The sequence below is a fragment of the Suricata suricatta genome, chromosome 9 (assembly GCF_006229205.1).
Source record: "Suricata suricatta isolate VVHF042 chromosome 9, meerkat_22Aug2017_6uvM2_HiC, whole genome shotgun sequence".
In the NCBI taxonomy this organism is placed as follows: Eukaryota; Metazoa; Chordata; class Mammalia; order Carnivora; family Herpestidae; genus Suricata; species Suricata suricatta.
The window spans coordinates 35,830,720-35,852,996 of NC_043708.1; the positions used below are offsets into that span (position 1 = coordinate 35,830,720).

At 40.8% G+C, this 22,277-nt stretch overlaps 1 protein-coding gene across 3 annotated transcripts in view; it reads left to right on the forward strand.

Annotated features, from left to right (window-relative positions):
• PPP2R5E (protein phosphatase 2 regulatory subunit B'epsilon) overlaps positions 1 to 22,277 on the forward strand; it is a 144,696-nt gene that overhangs the window by 66,740 nt on the left and 55,679 nt on the right. For all 3 annotated transcript variants that reach the window (XM_029950548.1, XM_029950547.1, XM_029950546.1), the window contains exon 3: positions 10,778 to 10,974. In XM_029950548.1, the coding sequence (XP_029806408.1) occupies positions 10,778 to 10,974 (197 nt within the window). The remainder of the gene's footprint in view (positions 1 to 10,777; positions 10,975 to 22,277) is intronic.

A 22,277-nucleotide genomic window follows, 5' to 3' on the forward strand; every position in this document is an offset into this window, starting at 1 on the left:
ACCTTCCAACTTTTCTTCTTTCTTTTTTTATGTTTGTTTATTTTTGAGAGGGTGTGAGTAGGCGAGGGTCAAGAAAGATGAGGACAGAGGATCTGAACAGAAGCTGCTCTGTGCTGACAGCAGAGAGCCTGATGTGAGGCTTGAACTCATGAACCATAAGATCATGACCTGAGCTGAAGTCAGATGCTCAACCAACTGACCCACCAGGCACCCCTAAACCTTCTACCTTTTCATTTATTAATGATAAACTTGGCAAAATTATCAGGTTATTTTTGCTATGGAAGGCATTCCAAATTATACTATTTCATTAATGTTGTACATTCATCTTCATTTTGAGTACTTTTCTCTCATCCTTGAATATAAACCATTTTGTTTATTTAAAAAAATCAACTAAATTAAAAAAGTTTTTTTTCATTGTTTATTTTTGAGAAAGAGAACAACACAGCATGAGCAGGGGAGGAGCAGAGAGAGAGGAGAGAGAGAAAGAAGTGAGACACACACACACACACACACACACAGAATCCTAAGCAGGCTCCGGGGGGGAAGGGGGGGAGAGACAGAGAGACAGAGAGAAATGAGACCCACACACACACAAAATCCTAAGCAGGCTCCAGGCTCCCAAGCTGTCAGCACAGAGCCTGATACAGGGCTCCTACCCACGAACCATGAGATAATGACCTGAGCCGAAGTTGGACACTTAACTGAGCCCCCAGGCGCCCCTCAACTAAACTTTTTAAAAATAAACTTCACTGACACTTTGCTTCTTTTTTTTTTTAACTGTTTATTTATTTTGAGATAGAGAAGCATGATTCAGGGAGGGGCAGAGAGAGAGAGAAAAAGAGAAAGAGAGAGTTTAGAAAGAGAAGAGGAGAGAGAGGATCCTAAGCAGGCTCTGCATTATTAGCACTGAGCTTGACACAGGGCTTGAACCGACCGAGCCATGAGATCATGGCCTGAGCTGATGTTGGACGCTTAACTGACTGAGCCACCCAGGTGCCCCCCAACTAGATTTTTTTTTTTAATTTAAAAATTTTATTTATTTTTTTACTTTATAAAGTTTCATATTTTTTTAACATATGCAATTATTTTCCATCATTTACAATACAGTAGTTGCAATGACACTCAACAGAAAAGCGAAGTAAAAAATCAAAACACCAACTTCTGTTTCATGTAATTAGACTTATACAGAATAGATTTTTTTTAATGAAATGTTAGAAAAGAAGGCATTATTTTATTAGATTAATAGAGGGAGGTGGTATTTTAAGAAACTAAGGAACTGCCTTTTTAGTTAGGTTTTTGTCAAGTAAGCTGGGCTGTTTTTTTCTTTTTATGTTCATAAATATTGTATCATTAAAGAACCATCCTTGTCTGTCTTTTCTTCCTCCTTCCTTCCACCTTTTTTGAAATGTAACTGACATGTAACATTGTATAAAGTGTATATAGCATGTTGCTAACACCTCCATCTGGTCACATAATTACTATTTCGTTTTTTGTGGTGAGAATGTTTAAGATCTCTCTAAGTAATTTTCAAGTATATTATACATAGATCCCTGAAACTTACTCATTTTATATTAGGAAGCTTGTACTCTTTGACTAACATCTTTCCATTTACCTCGTCCTCGAGGTCCTGGTAGCTGTCATTCTGGTCTCTGTTTCTCAGAGTTTGGCTTGTTTAGATTTCACATGTAAGTGACATCATACAGTGTCTGTCTTTCTCTGTCTGACTTGTTTAGCCCATCCTTATTTAGGGTATTTTGTTTGTTTGTTTTTAGAGAGAGAGGGTGCGAGGGTATGAGTAGGGGAGAGGCAGAGGAAGAGGGAGAGAGAATCCTAAGCAACAGGAGTCTCAATCTCCATCTCCGGACCATGAGATCATGACCTGAAACAAAATCAGGAGTTGGGTGCCTAACCTAGAGTGAGCCACCCAGGCACCCCCATTCTTACCCGGGTGCCCCCATTCTTATTTTCTAATTTTCATTTTATGACTTGGTATTATTAAAATATTGAAACAATTCATTTTACTTAATATTAATATTAAACTTTTCACTCTATTTGCAGTATAATTTTATTTCCAGAGGAATAAAATTCTAATTTACAGCTGGAAACGTGGAGAAAGAAGATTTGATATGTAGAATTTATTGATTGAAATTGTCTCTGTATGTGTACTTACCATATTCTAGAAACTTCTCCTTGGGTCTGGGTATTAAAAGAGGAACAAGACATGCATTTGATTCACTGGTTTAAAAAAAAAGTACCAATATCATGTGGCAAGTTCTTGGCTGGAGGTGTGTATAAAATCTGGGGGAAATTTTGATGTTCCGTAGTTTCTAAGGCCTACATGGCTGCCTAAAGTGAGCAGTTCCTCTGCTCTCGTAGGTATATGATTATCTTCTCAGCTTTTACGGCCATCTAGACACAATGAACTTGGTATGTCATTATAGCCAGAACTCTGTTATCTATGGCGCTGACAGATGTTGGAACAAAGGAGTGATGAGGCCCAGAGAGTCCCACATACAGGCTGTGAGAAAGCCGTTCCTGGTGCCAGACAGAGTGAGCAGTAAATGGGTGGAAGGAAGGTCAAGGTGGAAAACCCACGATGATCGGTGCACGTACACAGATTTAAGGAAGGATTGTCGTTAATTCGGAGATTGCCCTTTTTCTTCTCTTACTCTTCAAAGGAACCTTTCATTTTATGAAACTATAGTGAAAATAAGTGGTGACTACTTACTGTTTTAATGACTTTTATCTGAAAAAAAAAAAGGTCAACATGATCTTTTTTTTGTAATTTCATGGATATAGAAAATCCTTTAAAATAGGGAATCCCTGACAAAGATACTTCTGAACGCTGTGTAATTGTTGCAGCCCCTTATGGGGTGATACAGCCCTGCACGCTACAGGAGTTTTTGGTGTTCAGAGGCCCTGCCTGGTTCCGTCTCTGGAAATAAGCCCGTAGGTGATGAATTAGTAATAGACTGATGGGGCGTATGGCTGGGGGGCTCAGTTAAGCATCCACCTCTTGGTTTTGGCTCTGGTCATGATCTTGCTGTTCCTAGATTCGAGCCCTGCATCTGGCTCTGTGCTGACAGTGTGGAGTCTGCTCGGAATACTCTCTCTTCCTCTTTCTCTGCCCCTCCCCCATTTGCGGTCTCAAAATAAATTATTAAACATTAAAAAATGCTTAAAAGCATAAAAAAATAATAGATTGACTTTATCAGCCAGAGGCTTTGGTGGCTCTGTCCTCTGGGTGATTTTTGTGGCAGGAAAGTAATCTACGCCTGTAATTAGGAATTGATCAATTTTAAAATGTTTTTTTTTTGTCCTGACAAGTTTCAGTGACTGCCTTGGCATTAGAAGATAAAGCATGAGGGATAGTTAATATGAAGGGTTGGAAACAGAAATATTTATAGGAAGTTTTGTGTGTATGCGCATGTGTGTGCATGTGTGAACCTGTGTGTGTGTGTGTGTGTGTGTGTGTGTGTGTGTGTGTGTGTGTGTGTTTTTCTCTCTTCTGATTGGAACATAGTGTCAAACTAAGGTGAGAGCCTTAAATCCTGTAATTTTGCTGCAGCAGCCCCTGGCTTGCGTCAGTGGTGACCTCTGGGTTTTGCTTATAAAGTGAACCGCATGTATTTGTCAGCTTTTGGGAAAGGAAAACTGGAGAGATCCATCGAAGAATAATAACAAATACATGTTGATTGTCCAGGCTGTGTAGGATAATTAATACATTGTCATTTAGAACTTTCAGTTACATGTCTACCATTGTTCACTGGTTTAGGGCTGATTTTATGCTGTTTAAGTCTTAACATATGTGAATGCTTGTAGAAAAGTCCATCAAATTTTCCTCCACTTTTTTTGGATTACAGCTTTTCTTAAGCAAGGGTCTAACCACCACAGTTTATCCGTAGCTCCGGTGCTGGTGGTGGGGTGTTTAGTTGCTGTTATTGATCATTGTCACCATCAGCACCATCGCCATTGTTACCCGTGTGGGCTCTGGGATAAGATGACCTGGATTCGCATACCAGTTGCAGCTCTTAGTTGTGGGTGATGTGGGGAAAGTGACTTAGCTGTTCTGGTCCCCAGTCCTTTCTTCTGAAAAACTGGGATATTAATAGTGGCCACTCATAAGGTATTCTGAGGATTAAAGGGGGATGATTCCTGGGAAGAGCTTAGTACAGCGCTTTGCAGTAGTCTGTGTTGATTATCACTGTCATTCTTTTTACCTTGAAATATCAGTACTGGCCTTTTCTGCCTTTCAGTTTATTGTTTAATCTTGTTTAATACTCACACCTTGGTCTCATGTTTTGGTTACTGTTTCATCTGTGTGGCCATTCTATGAGACATGCTTTTTATCTTTCATTTTTTTAAGTTTATTTATTTATTTGTTTGTTTATTTATTTTGAGAGAGAAAGAGTGAGCGTGAACATGGGGGAGGGGTAGGCGGAGAGAAAGGGAGAGAGAGAATCCCAAGCAGGCTCCGTGCTGTCAGTGCGGTGCTTGCTCTGGGGCCCGTCTCAGGAAGCTGTGAGACCATGAGACGTGCCTTGAACCCGTGGGAAAAGCGCATGCTAGTGCTGAGCAGAGTGTTTTCGATCTTTGTACATTCACTTCTACGTCCAGGCGAGGAGAAATGTTCCACTGTTGTAGATGTTACCAGGGACCTCCCTTTGCTTGGAAAAGGCAAGTTTTCATGGTTAAGTTTTTTGTTTTTGAATTGTGGTTTTTATCTTTTTTATTTTATTTTATTTTATTTTATTTTATTTTATTTTATTTTTTTGAGAGAGATGGAGAGAGAGAGAGTGAGTGGGGAAGTGGGGCAGAGGGAGAGAGAATCTTAAGCTGGTTCCGTGTACAGCGTGGAGCCTGACACGGGGCTCGATCCTATGACCCTGAGATCAGGGTCTGAGCCAAAATCAAGAGTGATCAAGATGGCTGTAACCAACTGAGTCACCCAGTCGCCCCTTACGGTTAGTTTTCAGTGAACTAAAAGAGAAAGAATTTCAAAGGTGAAGAAGATGAAAGAAGGATTTTATTGTTATTACTTTAAAAACGGTGGTTTTCAAGCATGGCCTCACATTTAAATCACTTGGAATGCTTTAAAAAATACAGATATGTAGTAGTGGGGGCACTGCACCACCACCACCACTGTCACCAACAGCAGCAAGCGATTTTGAGCCACTGCTTTGAATACAGTAATAAAGTAATTGGGATGGTGAAGTTTTCAATATTTTTTTAAGCTAACATGTTAGTTTTGAGTTAGTTTCTATGTTTATGTTGAAGTATCTTGTGTAATCAACATATTATAGTCTAGCTCCTAGGACAGGAAACCTAATATTATTACTTGGTTCATTAGAAAGAGTTATAGTTTTGTCTCCCTGTTTTGATGAAATATAGTTGGTTATATCTATAATCTTTTGGGTGGCAAAACCAATTCCTAATTTAAGCATAGTTCACTAATAAAATGGAATTCCATTTAGTTTTTCAAAAAGATGTGCTACGAGAAGAGAATGCCTCTTGTATCTGTATTTAGAGGTAAACTTGGTGGCCAAGGTTTGGACAAAGCACATGGACAGGCAGTTAAGCATTTTACTACTGGTACTAGCATGCCCTGCTTCAGTCTGTCAAGGCTGAGTAAACTTAATATTTTTATATGAAGCTCTCCTTAGTACTACGAAACTAGTTTTCTATAACTATAGTTTCATATGCTTTATGCAAATAAGTCTCATTGACTTTATTGAAGTTTTAGAGGATTGTATATGATAGGGGTAAGGATTTATATACTTAACAGAGAGTTGTAAGGGACGAGGTAGGAGTTGGGGATCAAAGACCATATTTATATTCTCTCTGTTGGTAACTATTTTTGTGAGAGTAGGATAGGGGGATGTAAAAAGGCTGAGTTATAGCTTAGGACATTTTTCTGGTGAAAAGCATTGTTAAGTTAATAGGATTTTATTGCAGATCTTTTGAATTAAAATAATTGGTTATAAATATTGTTCATTAGGAGCTCAAATAATGTTACTGCTTAGCATCCAATGCAAACATCATCTTAGAGAACTGCTTATTCACTCTATTTCCACATTCATTTCTATAGTCCATGTCTTTTTTTAAATGAATTTACATTTTTTCCCCTGTGATGATATGACTAATAATGTTACAATGATATAAATCTTCTTTATTTATTTGATTGGCCTATTTGCAAAGTATGAATTTAATGTTCTGATTTTCAACAACTTCAGCTGAATGAAGTTGTAGAGCACTAAACCCAAAGGACACCTAGCTTATGTTTCATTTCTTGTACCTTTGCTGCTTTTTGCTTTGCAAAGTCCTGAGTCAGGCCCTGGGGGAGGATGGGCCGATATTGGATCTATGATCCTGTGCCCCAAACATTAGTTGGGATGGAATAATGAAAGCTGTTGACTAGGGAGGAATGAGCTTATTTTGCTAATTATAGACAAACACTAATAAACAGCTCTTGAAATCATAGAATCATAGTGAGGGTGAGGGGATGTGTATGTGCGTGTATGTGTACCCATGTATGTGTGCAGATAATGTGGGGAAGGGGGGTTGGATTTTGTGGCTAAAGTGTATTTGAGCTCCTGTTGACTGTCCTTTGGACACAAGGAGAATCTTTGTCTCTTAGTTTGAACGTTCATCCTCCTCCACTGTGGAATTCTATGTTCCTTTTCCCATTCCTTCTTGTTACCTGTAACTTTTTAAATGATTTGGGTATGAACATGTTGGAAGTGGGAGTAGTCATTTCCCCTAGCTTATTGATGAAATTTGATAGGGGAGTGCTGGGAGATATAATAGAAAAGGTATATGGGAGAAAATGACTAATGCTAAGAGAGAAAAAGAGGGACAGTACAGTGAGTAATGTAACTGCCAAGTGGTTTGACCACTTAGCTGGTCACTACATTATTTTCTTGACTGAGAAACATACTATGGAAATCAACTAAATTTTAAGAGCTATTCCAGACTAGGAGAATCTGATTTTATGAATCTTATCAAACTATGATAGTTGAATCAGTTATCTCCTCTTTAAACAGATGCTAACATTAGATGGATGGATTGTGGTGCTAATGACCTTCATGGTATTATATAACCACATATTGATTCCTCATTATTTATGGTTATGATTCTATGGGATTCTTCTCCTGGGGGCAGAGACGGCTGTGTAGACCAGAGGTTTCCATTAGAAGAGAGACGACACAAGCATCCATCCACTGCCTGGTCTGCTTTGGGATTCTAAGATGACCTTTACTTCTTCTAATTTATTTCTATTAATTTCTAATTTATTTCTGAATGTCTGTAATTTGTAATTTGTTCTCTTTCAATCTAAGTTACTTCAGAAGTGTTTAGATTTTCAGGTGGCTTGGATTTGGGAGGTGGGTCACTTTGAATTGTTAAAATTTAGTGTTATTACATTATGGTTAGAATGTATTGCCTATCTGATTTCTTCTTTTCCTCCTTTATGATCTTCTTTTTCCGACCTAGTACCTGATATTTTAGATAAATGTTTCTTTGTAAAGATATTTGTTATCTGCTTTGGGAATGGTTCCGTAATACATTAAACGTATATCATTGAAACCTTCTGGGCTACTTAGAGTGTTTCTTTTCTTATACTGGCTTGTTCTACATTTTCACATTACCCATTTTCATAGCTCGCTGGGATTAGGGGAGATGAGGGCAAGGAGGTTAAAAACAGCATAGCTATTCGAGGCAGTCAGAGGACCAGACGTTACAAGAGTCCTCCTTCAATGAGAATGGAAAAAAAAAATTTTTTTTTAAATTGTTGCTATAATTGAATTATCTCTTTGAGGAACACTCCCCCTTCTTTTTCTTTCAGTCAGTCTTGATTACTTCTGTTACTTAAGTTAAGGAGAAGAGATCATTTAGAAGAATTTAGCCTGTGATAAAGAATAAAGGATAGCTTATTGCCATATGTGTTCATCTCAGGAATGGCTAGAGGGAGGGTAGAGAAGGGGCTCAGCCTGATCCTTTATGAATGGGGCATGTTGGAGATTGTCAGTTTCTCTCTGTGTTCTTCCTCTTCTTATCTCTGCACACACCCAGTTTTACGAAGCCTGATATTCCTCTTGCCTTTTCTTGAGTTTCATGGTTGCATGGTGATGAGGAGTTCTGGCTCTAGAGCCGGTCTGCCTGGGTTTGAATCCTGTCTTTCTGCTTGTTGGCAGTATGATTCTGGGCAAGTCACTGAATTTCCCAGTGCCTTGGTTTTTTTCACTCGTTAAATAGTACCTACTGCATAGAACTGTTGTGGTATTATATGAGATATAATATGTGAAAATGCTTAGAATAGTACACAATAAATGTACCCAATAGTGCTTAATAAATATAAGCAATTATTTTTCCATTAGGCAGATGGATAGCCTGCTTCACATTTGTCTATGACATTACATCAATTTGGGTAAAGAATAAGTTTCAACTGCCTAACATAAAAAAAGACTAAATGTTAATGTCTGAATTTTAAAAATACCAAAATATATGAGTCTCTTGAGGGTTTTTGCAGTGACCACAACGATTAATCATTGTTGTCAGTACTTAAATGATGGTTTATTTTTTGGAGGAAAGTCTGTCATTTATAGATGCTTTTAAAATTCATATGTGCCGAGTTATGTAGTTCTCCATGTAAATGGTCTGGGTTTTAAACTTATTAAAGTTACTGTGTCAAAAGTAGGGTTAATTAACATCTCCTTTAAAGATTTTAACCTTAATGTTACATTAATAAGATTGTTTTATTCCCTGTCCAGCATCAAAACTTCCATTCAGCTTTGAGGCATGAGGTCTGATTTAGACCTTGCAAGATTTCAGTACTTGATCATCATGGTCCTATGCATGTAACTAGTCATTGGCTATGGATATATAGCCATTTTCATATGCTGCTTAGTTTTGTTTTCTCATTAATTAATTTTGAATACATGAAGCAGGTAGCAATTAAAGAGAAAGCTTGGTCTAATTTAACTCAGTTCTGATAGTCTTTAGACTAGTTTTAGACTAGATTAGGCTAGACTAGTTTTAGTTAGATTTGTTTTTGAACATAATTAAGTCTAGGGGCATAGAATAAGATACTTCACAGCTTAACTCAAATCCTAAAGTCTTTGTAGTACATTAGGCTTTTGGGGACCCATGGGGGTGGTGGTGGGAGACAGGACTTACTGGTTAAGAATAGTTTCTAAGTTTATAACTTGTTTTTACTAAGAATAGCAGTGATGTTCTACATACTTCAAAAATACCGACTACTTCTTGTTCTTTTGTATCTGGTAGAGAAATCCTATGTTTTCAGGTGTTCTGCCCACTGTCATCTAAGTTTACCTTAAAGTTGATGTCAGTAGGGAGTGTTTTGGGGGAGAATTATCTCTGAGGTCCAGGTACTTGGACTAGCACTTGGGTTGTGGGATGTGAGCAGAGGAAGGGGGCTGTGGAGAGGAGTCATGTGGACCCTTTGAATAGGAGCCTCGCCCTCCCTGCCTTGCTCTAGGGCTGCTGGTGTTGTAAGGTGGGTGCTGCTGACCGTCGCACTTACCTCCAGAGAATAGGTGGCCCATGCTCTATGGCTGCTGGAAAGCATTTACTGGGAAGCTGGCAGCTGAAGGTGGTTGCAAGTGACAGGCCAGACACTGTTAAGGGCCCTGAGTAGTACAAAGGGAGTTTGGAAATGTGGTTAGAGACCTGGGCACTGTGCCCAGCTCCGTAACTTACTCCTTGTGGGACAACTTCAGTGATAGTCTCTAATTTTCTTTTTGGGGAAATAATGTAATGCCACCTGCTTACCTTTAAGAGTGTTTTGAGGATTAATGAGTTAATCACCTTGTATGAAGGCAAGAGCCTGGTCATAATTTCATGGCCTTTTTAGAGAAGTTCCAGTTTGGGGGATAAAGTAGTGAAAATAAAGGAATGGAATGGGCTGTCTATAACTTGGCACGTTTCAAGTCCAGCTGTAAATCAGGTTTTCATTCTAACTGAGAAATTTTAACTTAAAATTTATATATATATAATTTAGAAATGACACCAAACCAAATGTCTGATCTGCTGTTTGTGGGAAAAGAACAGATGTGTATTCTGAGACCATACTAATGAAGATGTTAGTGGTTTTCTCCCACCGTAAGGGAATAAGTTGGGTCATAAAAGAGAGCTTAGGTTTAAGTATATTTTGCTCTTATTGTCCTATCACCGGTGTGTTCTTTTTGAGAGAATTGATACTACTTCATTTGGTTGGTTTTCCAAGTTTATTTGACAAAGAATCTTCATAGAGTCAAGCCAAAACAAAACAAAAAATATAAACACACATACAACAGTTGCCTTAAATACCAAGGATGTCAGCATGAAATTAAAATAAATTTACTGACATTTCTGCTTTGAAATTTTTTTAGTAAAACTAATTTAAACCATGAAGACTTGTGGCTTTACCTTATAATGGGAAGTTTGACCTTTTTTAGTGCTTTTGGCTCGGGTTTTGACATGGGATGTTTTTGGTTAAAATCTGCTTCAACTTTCTAATGGCTCTTGGGATTTTGGTCAATCTTTGGTTGTGGAATAGCAAATGCTGTCTACTGTGTTGGTACCATGTAGTTTTCAAAGACAAGGTCTCTGAAGTAGTGGCTGTGGTATCCCCTCCCACCCATGTGTGATTGTTAAAAAGAACACTGTTGTCATGTGAATTCTTATTTTTTTGAGCTTGCTTTTGAAGTAACTTTCACAGAGAATTCCTGTTACTTAGAAATTGATGACAGACTTACACCATTTCCTTTTTTTTTCTTAGACGTTCCATCCTCAGAGCAGCCTGAACTGTTCCTAAAGAAACTTCAGCAGTGCTGTGTCATTTTTGACTTCATGGACACGCTATCTGATCTTAAAATGAAAGAATACAAGCGCTCCACTCTTAATGAACTGGTGGACTACATTACAATAAGCAGAGGCTGTTTGACAGAGCAGACTTACCCTGAAGTAGTTAGAATGGTGAGTTTCTTTTTTTCGCCGCGGACACTTTTCAGCACCTTCCATAGCGACGCACAGGTGTAATTATTGCAGAGTCAGGTCACTGGAGGTCACCTCCACAAATGAGAGCCAACCTTCTGAGAGCTAAGCTAAAGTAGTCGGAACAACACTAAAATTTGAAGAGTATGATTTCATGAGAATGAAATCCACAACTTTTCACCTACAACAGTACTGGAGGAACCAATGACTTCCGAATACGAAGCCAGGATTGCCAGGGTGTTCTTGGATTTCTGGCGTTGGGAAAAGAAAGACGCAGGAGAATCAACACACGTTTTAGATCTGTGTTTGAAAAATATTCAAGCCTGTTGGATGTCTTGATTTTTTTCTTCTTCCTTTTTTCTCCCTGTTCCTTGTGGTAAATTAGAAATGGCTTTAACCTTAATAAAATTGTGATTTGTAGAATCTAGTTAAAGCCTCTCCTGGCTTTATAAACTAATCATTCTCATTATGATCTTGAAATCTGGGGTGATGTCTTTCATTATTTTTGAACAGTGTCTTGCACTTTGTGTGGTCATTAGGAGTTATGAGAAGAAACCTTATTAGCATAATGGAAGTAATTATAGTCTTATTGGGTCAATATTACATTAGTTTTTTTTTTTTTTAAAAGCTGAGCCCAAATATGGTTTTCTGCTAGATCTCTATGGGAAGCTTGCCTTCCTTGGCATCCCAGAAGATCTTGGATCTAGAGACTACGTGCTGTCTGGGGGAAGTGGGGCTCATCCCCTAATTGGTGAAATTATGCTGCAGAGATCCACAAGGGTCAGCGCAACCACTGAGAAGCCCCTTGGAGAATCTGGCCCTGTCTCTCTGTAGTGCCGAACCCTGTCTAGCTTTTCAGTCTAACTTTTATCGTTTTTATTCAGCAAATACAGAAAAGAGACCTCTGTGATGAAGTAGATATGGTTAAAAATGAATAGTTCACATTTGGGAAGGGATGTAAGTTATCATAACTTGAGGAACTGTGACTGATGTGTGAAGGTCATTTCAAAACATTGTCCAGTGTCTCCCTCAGATCTGTGTTTGAGTCTATGTTGCATTGTTAATTTTCAAGAATATAGTAGTAGAATGCTTAGTAGGTTAACTATTAACATTGTAGCTCTTGAGCAGTGGTTCTCAACTGAGGGGTGATTTTGCTTCCCAGGGCACTTTGATAGTTTCTAGAGATGATATGGCAGTCACACCCAGGGATGGGAGGGGCATGCTACCAGCATCTAGTGGAGAGAGGCCAAATTGCAGCGGAACATCTCCTGTTGCACACGACAGCCCCCCAACAAAGAATTATCTGTCCCTGAATGTCAGTCGTGCTGTTGTTGGGAAGCCCTGCTCTCGAGTTTGCATGCTCTCTAAGCCTCTTAACCTGACACCTAGGGATTTCTCCAGGCCATCTGCCTTCTGCAGAGCATGGCTCCTTGGTTTTAACCTACCCATGTCCTCAGCCAACAGAGGTATCCACGGTTTATAACTTCCTTCTATATCATTCCATGGATTGTCCATGAATATGTTAGCATAGCCGAGCATATAAGTATAAATACACAAGTGGTGGCATACTATACATGCTTATCTGTACCTTGTTTTTTTTACTTACTTATATATAATATGTATCAGAGCACACACATAAAGCTGTCTCTTGCTGTCTTACAGGTGCATGATGTTTCATTGTGTGGGTGCACCATAATTTATTGAACCACTATCCTGTGAATATCCTTATATACCTGTCAGTTTACCCTTGTGTGAGAACCTCTGTATGTTTTACTGATTTTATTTTTCTTTAACAGACTTTCTTTTCCTCCTATTTCTACACCTTCATGTATTTCTTGGGTCCCACCTCTGATTCTCCCCTTCCTTCCAAGATTTGGCTTTCCTGAAAAGCCCAGAGTTGTCTCCTACCTTCATTTCTTGGCAATTCACCCTTTTGGAATTTGTTCATTTGCTGCTTTTTAATTTTTTCACACCTTTATCTGATTTTTCTATTTAGACTATACGTACTTCTAGGCAGGAACTGTGCCCTGCACATCTCTGTGGCCTCCAGAATAACCTCCGAGTGCAGGTCTACTAGGAGTTTGTTGAATGAATAAATAAATTCCCTCTTAAATGTGAGTATTTCAGGCTCTCAGATGATCTCAAATCAAAATATTGAATGTCATTAGATTATATTTAGTTTTTAAACCCAGTATTTGGCATAATCAAAAATTCTTTTATTCTTATGAAACAACTTGGTTCTAAATGAGCTCTGGTCCCTTAATGGAGACTATTTTTCCTTCTCTCCCCCAACCTGCTTCCAAAAAAATTTTTTAGAAGTCTCCTCTCAGGTCAGTCGTATGTGAACGTGCATTTTAAAATATCCTGGAGCCCTGCCTTAGGAGGTGTTAAATCTGTAGCAGGCATGCTGTTCTAGGGCATTAGAAAATTAACTTTCCGAGTGGTGGTTTGGGGTTCTCAGGGGCATAGTTTATTTTTCAGATCTCATGATTTGTGAAATTGTAACTATTAATTTTACATGGTTCTTAGGCAGTCTGGGGGCATTTCCAGAGGAAGGAGTTAGTGTGGGGGAGTCTGAAAGAGAAAGGACTTTGGAACCACACAGACCTGGGTTCAAGTGCCCGCCCTGGCCACACCTACTTTGTCACCTTGGCTGGAGCCCTTCCTCCGGGGGCCTCGGTTTTTGTGTGGTGGTAGGAGGCACGTGGGATCAGGGGAGGGTCCTTCCTGTGCTGCTCCATGAATACTCTGCCTAAGTAAAATTGTTGTGCTTTGTACGTCAAGGTCCGTACCTCCTCAGATGCACATACAATCTAGCAAGCTGGGTGCTACTGCTCTACAAGAAAGATTGGAACCCACTCCCCACTTGGTGCCCTCTATTCCCTTGCATTTTGCCACCTTGGAGGCCCCTTCTGTATATATATTCTGGTGCTGCCACTGCTCACTTTCCTCGTCTGTATCATACCTGCCCTTTTGGGCCTTTTATGAGGATTGGCGGTAACTCCATATAAAGTTCTTAGAATAGCCCCTAACGTATGGCAAGCATTCATTCAATAATATTATGTTTTGATGGTTCTGTTATTAAATGCTTGATTTTACAGTCATTGGTGGAACCCAGAGTTCCTGTTTGTGGCTTGAGAGGCAGTCAGCTGGATGTATTGTATTCCATTGCCTCCAGTGGTTCTCAAATTCTGTGATTCCAAGATGATTTTGCCCGTTGTCCGAACATCACTGTCCCCACCTATTCTTCCTTGTTACTGTAAATGAAGTGATAGCCAGATTTTATAAAGAGGATGAGTAATGACTTCCCATGATATTCCCAAAAGCTCTTTGAATCTGCCAGAGGGGACCTGTCCTTTGAGAGTCTTAAATCTGTGAGGGGAACAAAAGAGTGACAGAGAAAAGTAATCTGAGTTGTGGAAGCCATTTTTCACATTTAAATGAAGTCTGGATACCACCTCCAGGCTGCTAGAATTGAGAAAGCAAAGCAGCTCTTCGTGTGTCAACAGGATGAGACGCTGTGCAGTGCCTGCCTTCCCTGTGGGAGAGCTGTGCAGGCTGGTGGAGGGGGCCCCAGCCCGAGAATGGGAGGGTCACCGTCCTCGTCCTCAGCTTCTGCCTGACTGATGGTGAGGTCTCGGGCAAATAACTCATTTCCTCCCAAGCCCCAGTTTTTCCTGTTGTAAGTGGAGGGGGTCGATGAAGATCACTCCCCCCTTCCAGCTCTGAAAACCACTGGTCTTTCAGTCAACACAGTCTAAGAAATTGAGAATGGATTCTGCTTCCAAAATAGTTGCTTAGGTAAGTGGTTTGTTTCGTGTATTTCGCATGAGGGCATATCTGATGGAAAAAATGAGAATCAGGACTTGTAGTTCCTTGAGGCTTTGGCCCATTCTGCTTTGTATCACCTCAAGGGTCAAGCTTCTGTCCTTGAGGCAGTATTTTTACTGCTAATGTTTTCTCTTTGGTTCTGTTGTCATGCATCCATTTGAAAGACTTTTTAGAATTTCTGGCTTTCCCAGTAATCTTGTGCTATTTTTTTTTAACCCAAACTCTAACTCTCTGTATTTTATGTTCTTTATATTTGCACATCTACCTTTTCAAAAATGTCTCTTTGGGGCATAGTTCGAATGTGAGATGAAATCTCATTGGTGAAGACATTATTTTAGCCAACTCCAGGTAAAATTTACTGAATGATTTTACATTTTGATGATAAAAAAAAAATAAAGGTTGGGTTCTGCTCTGTCAGCAAACTCCAAATCAGGTAGAAGGGATACTCATGAACGAATGTAAGAAAATGTCATACATGTATTAATAGAAGTATGTACAGGCAAGAAAGGAGTAGAGAGGGTAGGTAGTCAGAGGTAAGTAGAGATGGTCAAGGAAGGCTTTCTACAAAGTAAGCAGAGTCTCAGTAGGTGTTAAAAGGTGAATCCATGTTTTCTAAGTGGCTGAAATAGCATTGAAATGAAAAAGAGAATTACATGATGCAAAGAGATTTCCAAACCCAAGATATATTCAGAGAAACACAAGTAGTGTTGTCATAGCATACTGTGTGTGTGTGTGTGTGTGTGTGTGTGTGTGTGTGTGTGTGTGTGTTGGGGAGGTCGAGGAGGTGAATGGTGGCAATTGAAGCTGCAGGTGTGGGCTGGTTCCTGAAAGAACCTCTCAGAGAGTGGATTAAAAAACATTGGAAAGTTTTAAGCAGTTGAGTGACATGGTCAGATTTGTATTGCAAGGCCAGATAGATTGGAGGGGGCCAAAATTGAAGACAGAGAAGAATCAATTAGGGAAAGGGGTGTTTTGGAGAAGCTGTGGAGGCCCTAAAGCAAGCACAGGTATGAAAGTAGAGAAGGAGAGGAAAGGATGGCATTTCAGACCCACTTACGTAACATTGAAGCCGCTTGGCCTTTGTGGGGATGTTTGTGCAGTGAGAGAGAGAGGAAGGGGTCCACGATAGCTTGGGAATTAGGTGGTTTGTTATGCTGTTATTTGAACAAGTTATAGTAGGAGAACGAGTGGGTTTTGGACGGAAGCTGAGGAGTGGACTTTTGTTTGATGTGTTAGCTTGGAGGTTATGGGAGACCTAGATGTGGGAAGCTAGGGATGAAGACTGGGAATTGTCAGTATGGGAGGAGGACAGGAGAAACGAAGAGCAGGGATGGAGTTGCCAGTGGTACAGGGCACCGCTGGGCTTTCGAGCAGCAGTGCAGGTGGGAGCTGGGGGGTTGAGGAGTGCGCCAGGCCTGTAGATGGTGATTGCGTGTTCTCTGGCAGAATCTTGGGCATACTGTCTTCATTAGAGTAAAATCCCAGGCCTTCTCTTGCAGAAAGTATGCCTTGTTGCACTGGTTGTTTGCCATTATGTATTTTCATATTTTATCTTTGTGTCTTAGCTTTTGTTGGTTTCAAAGTCTGCCCCACTCCTAATCTGTGATTAAATCTCTCTATAGATCAAATCGTAGAATATGTGATTTTTTCCAAAGGGAATCTACTTTTAAGATATAATATTTTGAACAATGTTTTTCTTTTCTCTTGAAGTCTTTCCTTGAGTCCTAATTATTGTTTATTGGCTATCATTAGCTTTGTTTTTCCTGTTCTCAAATTATACGCTGTCATTCGGTTATCCGTGTGTTTTATCTTTTATATATCCTTTGATTTAACAAGAAATCACAGCTCTGGTTTGCCACCTAATGGAAAAATACAGTTCTGTAGAAAATAATGAAGTTCCAATTAAAGGTCTCAGAGTCTGCTTACACAGACTTTTAGGAGTGTTTTGTTAATTTCACTGCATTATTGGCTGAAGGACAGAGTTTCTTTTCATAAAATAACAACTATCTAAAAGTAGCCTTGGGAATGATAACTACCAGGGGGAAATCTGAGATTTCCATTTTTTGTCTTCTGGCATCTGATAAGGAATGTAACCATACATCCTGGCCAGAATTTGCCTTGGAGGTGTCTTCAGACTGGAAGGAGATAAGATCTGACCCTCGTGGTGGTGGTGGTGGTGGTGCCGGGGTGGGGAGGTGGAGTGGGGGTGATGGTGGTGGAGATTGGCTTCTTACAGTATTGAAAATATAAATAATGGGAGAGGATTGAGTGATACCTGGGAAAGGCATCTAGGAACTGAAATTATTGGCAAATTTTGAGAATAGGATACGTTTAAAGACCTGAGGATTCAGTTGGGAAGTGAAGGATTCCTTGGTGCTTAGGAAAGAATTTAAGGTTACAAGAGTGAAGATTACCAACAGACATTTTTAGAATGAGATCAGGAAGAATTGGGCGCTTAAGATTAGGAGCATATTGTTACCCTTTGTAATTTATCAGAGGGTAGGAAAACTGGCAGGCACTTTGTCCTTTCCTTAATTACCGTAAATCTTAAACAATCGCACTGTGCTTCTTCAGTTAATGCTCACGTAATAATATTCATTTAGCATCCTGGGATGTCTGTAGATTGTTTTTATGGGGTCAGTGGACCCTCTGATGTTGACTGCAGAATTTTGATTGTTTGATGTGTTTGTTTTTTTTTTAACTGTAGAGCATGAGAGGGGAAGAGAGGCAGGGAGAGAAAGAGAGCAGGAATCCCAAGCAGATTCCATGCTCTGCATGTCAAAGTCTGATGCAGGGCTCGATTCCACAGTCCTGGGATCATGGCCTGAGTTGGACCCTCAGACTTGGACCCTCAACTGACTATGCCACCCAGGCACCCCGGTTTTGTGTATTTTTGTGGTAGAAGACCCATAGCTTTTGATTGAATTTTCAAAGACACCTGACTCCAGAATGGTTTAAGCTTGAATTTACCACATGGGCAATGCTCTGCCACTTGCTGCTCTCTTGGAAAATACAAGATTGGAAAGGAGCAGGGTTCTCCCATGTATGGCAGTAACTAAAGATGAAAAATGAAGTTGTTAGACTGATTGCACCAATGAAACCATCCGGGCCCTTAGTTTTCTCTTCTGGAAGGTTTCTTCGGGTAGTGCATTCTGTTTCTTAAATGCATGCTTGTCCCTAGATTTTCTGTTTCATCTTGTGTCTGTCTTGGTAGGTTGTTCTCATAGTGCCACAAATGACAGTTGTAGTCAAATACTTGATCCTTCGAGCTTCTTCACAAAGGCGTGTACTCATAGCGGCTCGCTGGCCCTTGTACCCCTTCCAAGGTCCCCGCATAATTATCTGCAGCACCTGCAACATCTGAGCTAATTCAGTCTTCACAGCAACCCTGTGAGATTGATAGTAATATTATCTCTATTATTTTATAGATGAGGGGAAGGAAGTAGAGAGAGGCTGTGAAACTTTCCCATAGCTACTCACCTGGGGAATAGGCAGAGCTAGTTTGAATCCAGGTTGTTTGGCTCCGAAGACCATACTCTTAACTGCTGTGCCTAATGCTTTCTTGGAATCAATCTTTACTGTGGGAATGAGGACTAAAACCCAGAGATTGGACTCCTGCCTCTGTACTGTGTCCTCTTCCTTGAGCTCTTCTAAATAGATAGGTAATAAGGCTTTTGAATGGCTTTTCCCTGAATCTTGCTGCTCCTGACAAGGGCAGACCAAATTACTAGTAGACTTTAGGATTAAATGTTTCAGTTTGCTTAGGAAGCAGCTTCCCTCGCACGCTGTCTCCCCTCACCACCTCACTACCCTGCCTTTGTGGTATTCTTGAATTAAGAGTGCTTCTCAACCTTGTTTTCCACCCCCGCTCTCCCACTCCTTCCCAGTATGTGAGAGTGCATGAGGTTGGGGGCGAAGGGGGAGCTCAGGAGGAGGGCTGTGTAGTTCGGAACTCTCCTCTGTTCCACCCAAAGTATGGGTCCTGAGAGGATCCTGTCTCCTGAGTTCACGTGCCCCCCCCATCTCTTTTCTCTGTTCCCCCATTAGAAGCAGCCGAGGCGTCCTTGCAGTGCTTGCTTAGCTTGAACTCGGGGCCAGGGAGTCAGAAGATTGGAACGTCCCTCGCTTCCCAGGATGGTCCCCAGTCCTTGGAAGCACTTACGTGGGCACACCCTCGTTTCTGTCGCCCTTCCTAGGCGAGTCCTGCCACTTAGGCGAGTCTTCACCTTTTCAAACTTGGGACTTTATAAGGTTGTTATGTGTCATTATCGCCTTCCTGGTACACCGCCCCTGTTAGACTTCCCTTTTTCTTTAGATGGTTTCGTCTGTTTTTCTAGTTATACTGATTCTTGATAGCCTGAAAGCTTGCTTGCTTTCTTTTTTGGGTCTCTTAAAGGTAGCTTTCCAGATCTTTTCTCTGACTGTTTCTCTGACTTAAAACTTTAATTTTTCATGGGATGTTTCATGTCCAGGTCCCCCTGCCCCCCCTTGGAGGACCATGTGTATAAATCTGCACATGCCTTTGTGGTTAGAATTATATGTACATGTGTATGTATACAGCCCTTAGTTAACCCGAGTAAGTTTTCCTGATAGACTTGTATATTCATGTCTATACTGTATTAGTAATTCACCATTTCTCTCCAGCAAACATTCTCTCTTAAGGAATCTGAAAGGGATTATAATGTGTTTAGTTTTGATTTAAACATACAAAGGAGTGGGTTTTTCCTCAGGAAACAACCGAGCTACTCATGATTGCTGTTTGCTTCATTTACAAGCTGTAGTCCTTCTGGCCTGACTGCTTTACAGATTGTCCAGAGTTGTCACTGTACTTAAAAGTGTTTGACAGCTGTGACTTGTCTGGTGCGGATGTACCCAATACTATCATTTCGCTGTAACAAGAACGTCCCTCTCTTTCTCTCCCCTCCCCCGAAGGTGGCTGCAGAAGTTTGGCAGGATAAGTCACAGAAGCGTATTCAAGTTTTGATTTCTCTTTTCTCCTACCTTTTAATTTAACCTTGTAACTGAAAATATGGTTTGAGATGTAAGGAATACTTCCAGAAAAAGCTACTGAGGAAAATGTATGATAAAAAGATGGGCAAATATTGCCTGTGGTTTCTATATAAGTAGGTCTTGGATAATTCTGGCACTTGCTGTGTATGTAGTTCAGCTGTCTCTCTACCAAGGACAGAAATGAGAGAGGAAGGGATTTATTAATTGATTCTCTAAAGAGGAAGCTGATTATACCCCAGGGATGCATTATGAGCAGGAAAAAAACAGAAAACGAGTGTCCTCAGTGTGGAATTCTCAGAGACCGTAATGCCTAAGGCAAGAATTTGGCAAGAAAACAACAAGCAGGTCATTTCCAGGAGGTAGCTGGCTTCTGACCAAAACTGAAAGCCAAACTTGATCTGTAGATGAAAACAAGAAGAAATATGCTATCCAGTGACTTCTGTGGAGGAAGTTGCCTCTGGAAAGTGAGGATAAGATAAGGGACCTCTAGAGTTAAAATGCAGTTACCATAATGAATAGAGAGAGGTGGGGGTTTGCAAAGCAGGGAAGGGAGACCTGGAAGGACCAGAGCCTCAGGCAGCTGCGGTCCTGGGATCCGCATTGCCAGGAAGGCCGAGGGTGGGTGACACGTGGAGGAGAGGAGGTTTCAGGATGAAAATAGGGCTGGTTATAACAGTTTGGTGAGTCGAAAAGCAAGTTTATCTTTTAATAAAGTGGGTAATTAAGCAAGCCATGTTAGAGAATATAATGTCTCTTGATTCTAGGTAACAGACAGAGTGTGGAGGCTGGGCAGATTGCAGTAGGTACTAAATGGGCTGCTTTGAAATACTGCAGCGTTTCCCGTCCTGAAGCAGGTAAGGCCTTTATGAGAGTAGGGTAGAACACTCTGGAATAATGCAGCCCTCTTCCTTTTGTAGCGACTTTTGGCCTTTTCTCTAGAAGTATTTGTTGGGTTTAGATAATAGAGAAGGTGCTGGAAATTTGAGTTTGTGTTTTTGCTGCCCATCAGGTACAGACTGAGGAGTCTCTTGTGCCCTGTTCTGGAAAGTAAGAGGAGTAATTTGAGGGGTAAACTAATCAGAAGGCAATGATCTTCAAATACACATTTAAACTGGAAGCTAATAGGGTTGGTGGTTCCTGTCCCGAGAGCCCTTTCCTGGTTTCTTTGTGAGGCGCTTACACTCACACTGCAGCCTCCCCTCCAAGCTGAGGCCCGCATGCCTCCGTGAGGCCCATGAGGAGGGTGAGGGAGGGTTGTCTGTCTTGCCGTCCCTTGGAGTGGCTGACCTCACTCAGTTCGTTAGGAAGCTTTATGGGTAAAGAGTGATGTTAATCTGTGATCATGTGTTCAGGTGCGTTTTTGTTTTCATAACTCGCCAGCTAGCTCAAGGTTTGTTTGACTCATGAAGGGTCACAGAGACAGAAACGCACGTACAGAATAAGGGACAGTGACAGCGTGGGCAGTTTCCTGTTTTATTTTTAGTGATTTCGAATAAGAACACATACTCAACAGCCGGAAACATATATCAGGAGCCTCAAGTGCTTTGTGTGCTCTTTAAATTCAGAATTTGAGAAGTTTAAATTTCTTTTAGCATTAGCTGCTTTTGAACCATTGAATGTTCAAAGCAGATGTTAGAATATACGTGTCCTCAAAAAGCCCCATGTTGTTACCGCTTTATTAACGTGTGCACTTTGGTTCTTACAGAAAGCACTGAATTTAGCAGTTTTAGTACTTTTCTAGGATTGAGGACCCAAAGTCCATGCACAGTACAATGTAAAACCCTGCTGTTGCTGGCTGGCCTCTGTGTGGGGCGGGCGCGCCCGACTGCCAGCGCCGGCCAGTACGAGGGCCTGCTCTGCGCTAGGACTGTTGCGGTGTTTACACCTCTATTTTTGGATTCTAAGATTTAATATCAACAATCTTCACTTTTGGATTCACTGCTACATTTCCAATTTTGGAGACAGTGTAATACAGTTGTCTCTGTGTGTGAAGTACCATTTCCCTGTGATGATTTTGTGTGGGGCTCACAGCCTCTAGAGAACTAACTTAGCGTTACCATCACCACCGCAGCAGGTAAAAAGAGTTGCCTCTTATGTTGAGCAAAGTTTAGTCTTGAAATAGAAGCCTAACGGGAGGGGAGGGTTTCATTGTTGGAATTTGTGAGTAACGGGGGAGAGGCGGGGATGGGTCTAGAGTATGGAGGTCTTGGCAAGCCAAGCTGAAGAGGTCAGACAATCTTAGAGACCACAAGCAGGAGCTACTGAGGTTTCTTTTTTTTTTAAAACAGCAAACCATTTTTTTAAATGTTTTATTTATTTTTGATACAGAGAGAGACAGAGCATGAGAGGGGGAGGGGCAGAGAGAGAAGGAGACACAGAACCGGAAGCAGGCTCCAGGCTCTGAGCTAGCTGTCAGCACAGAGCCCGACACAGGGCTCGAACCC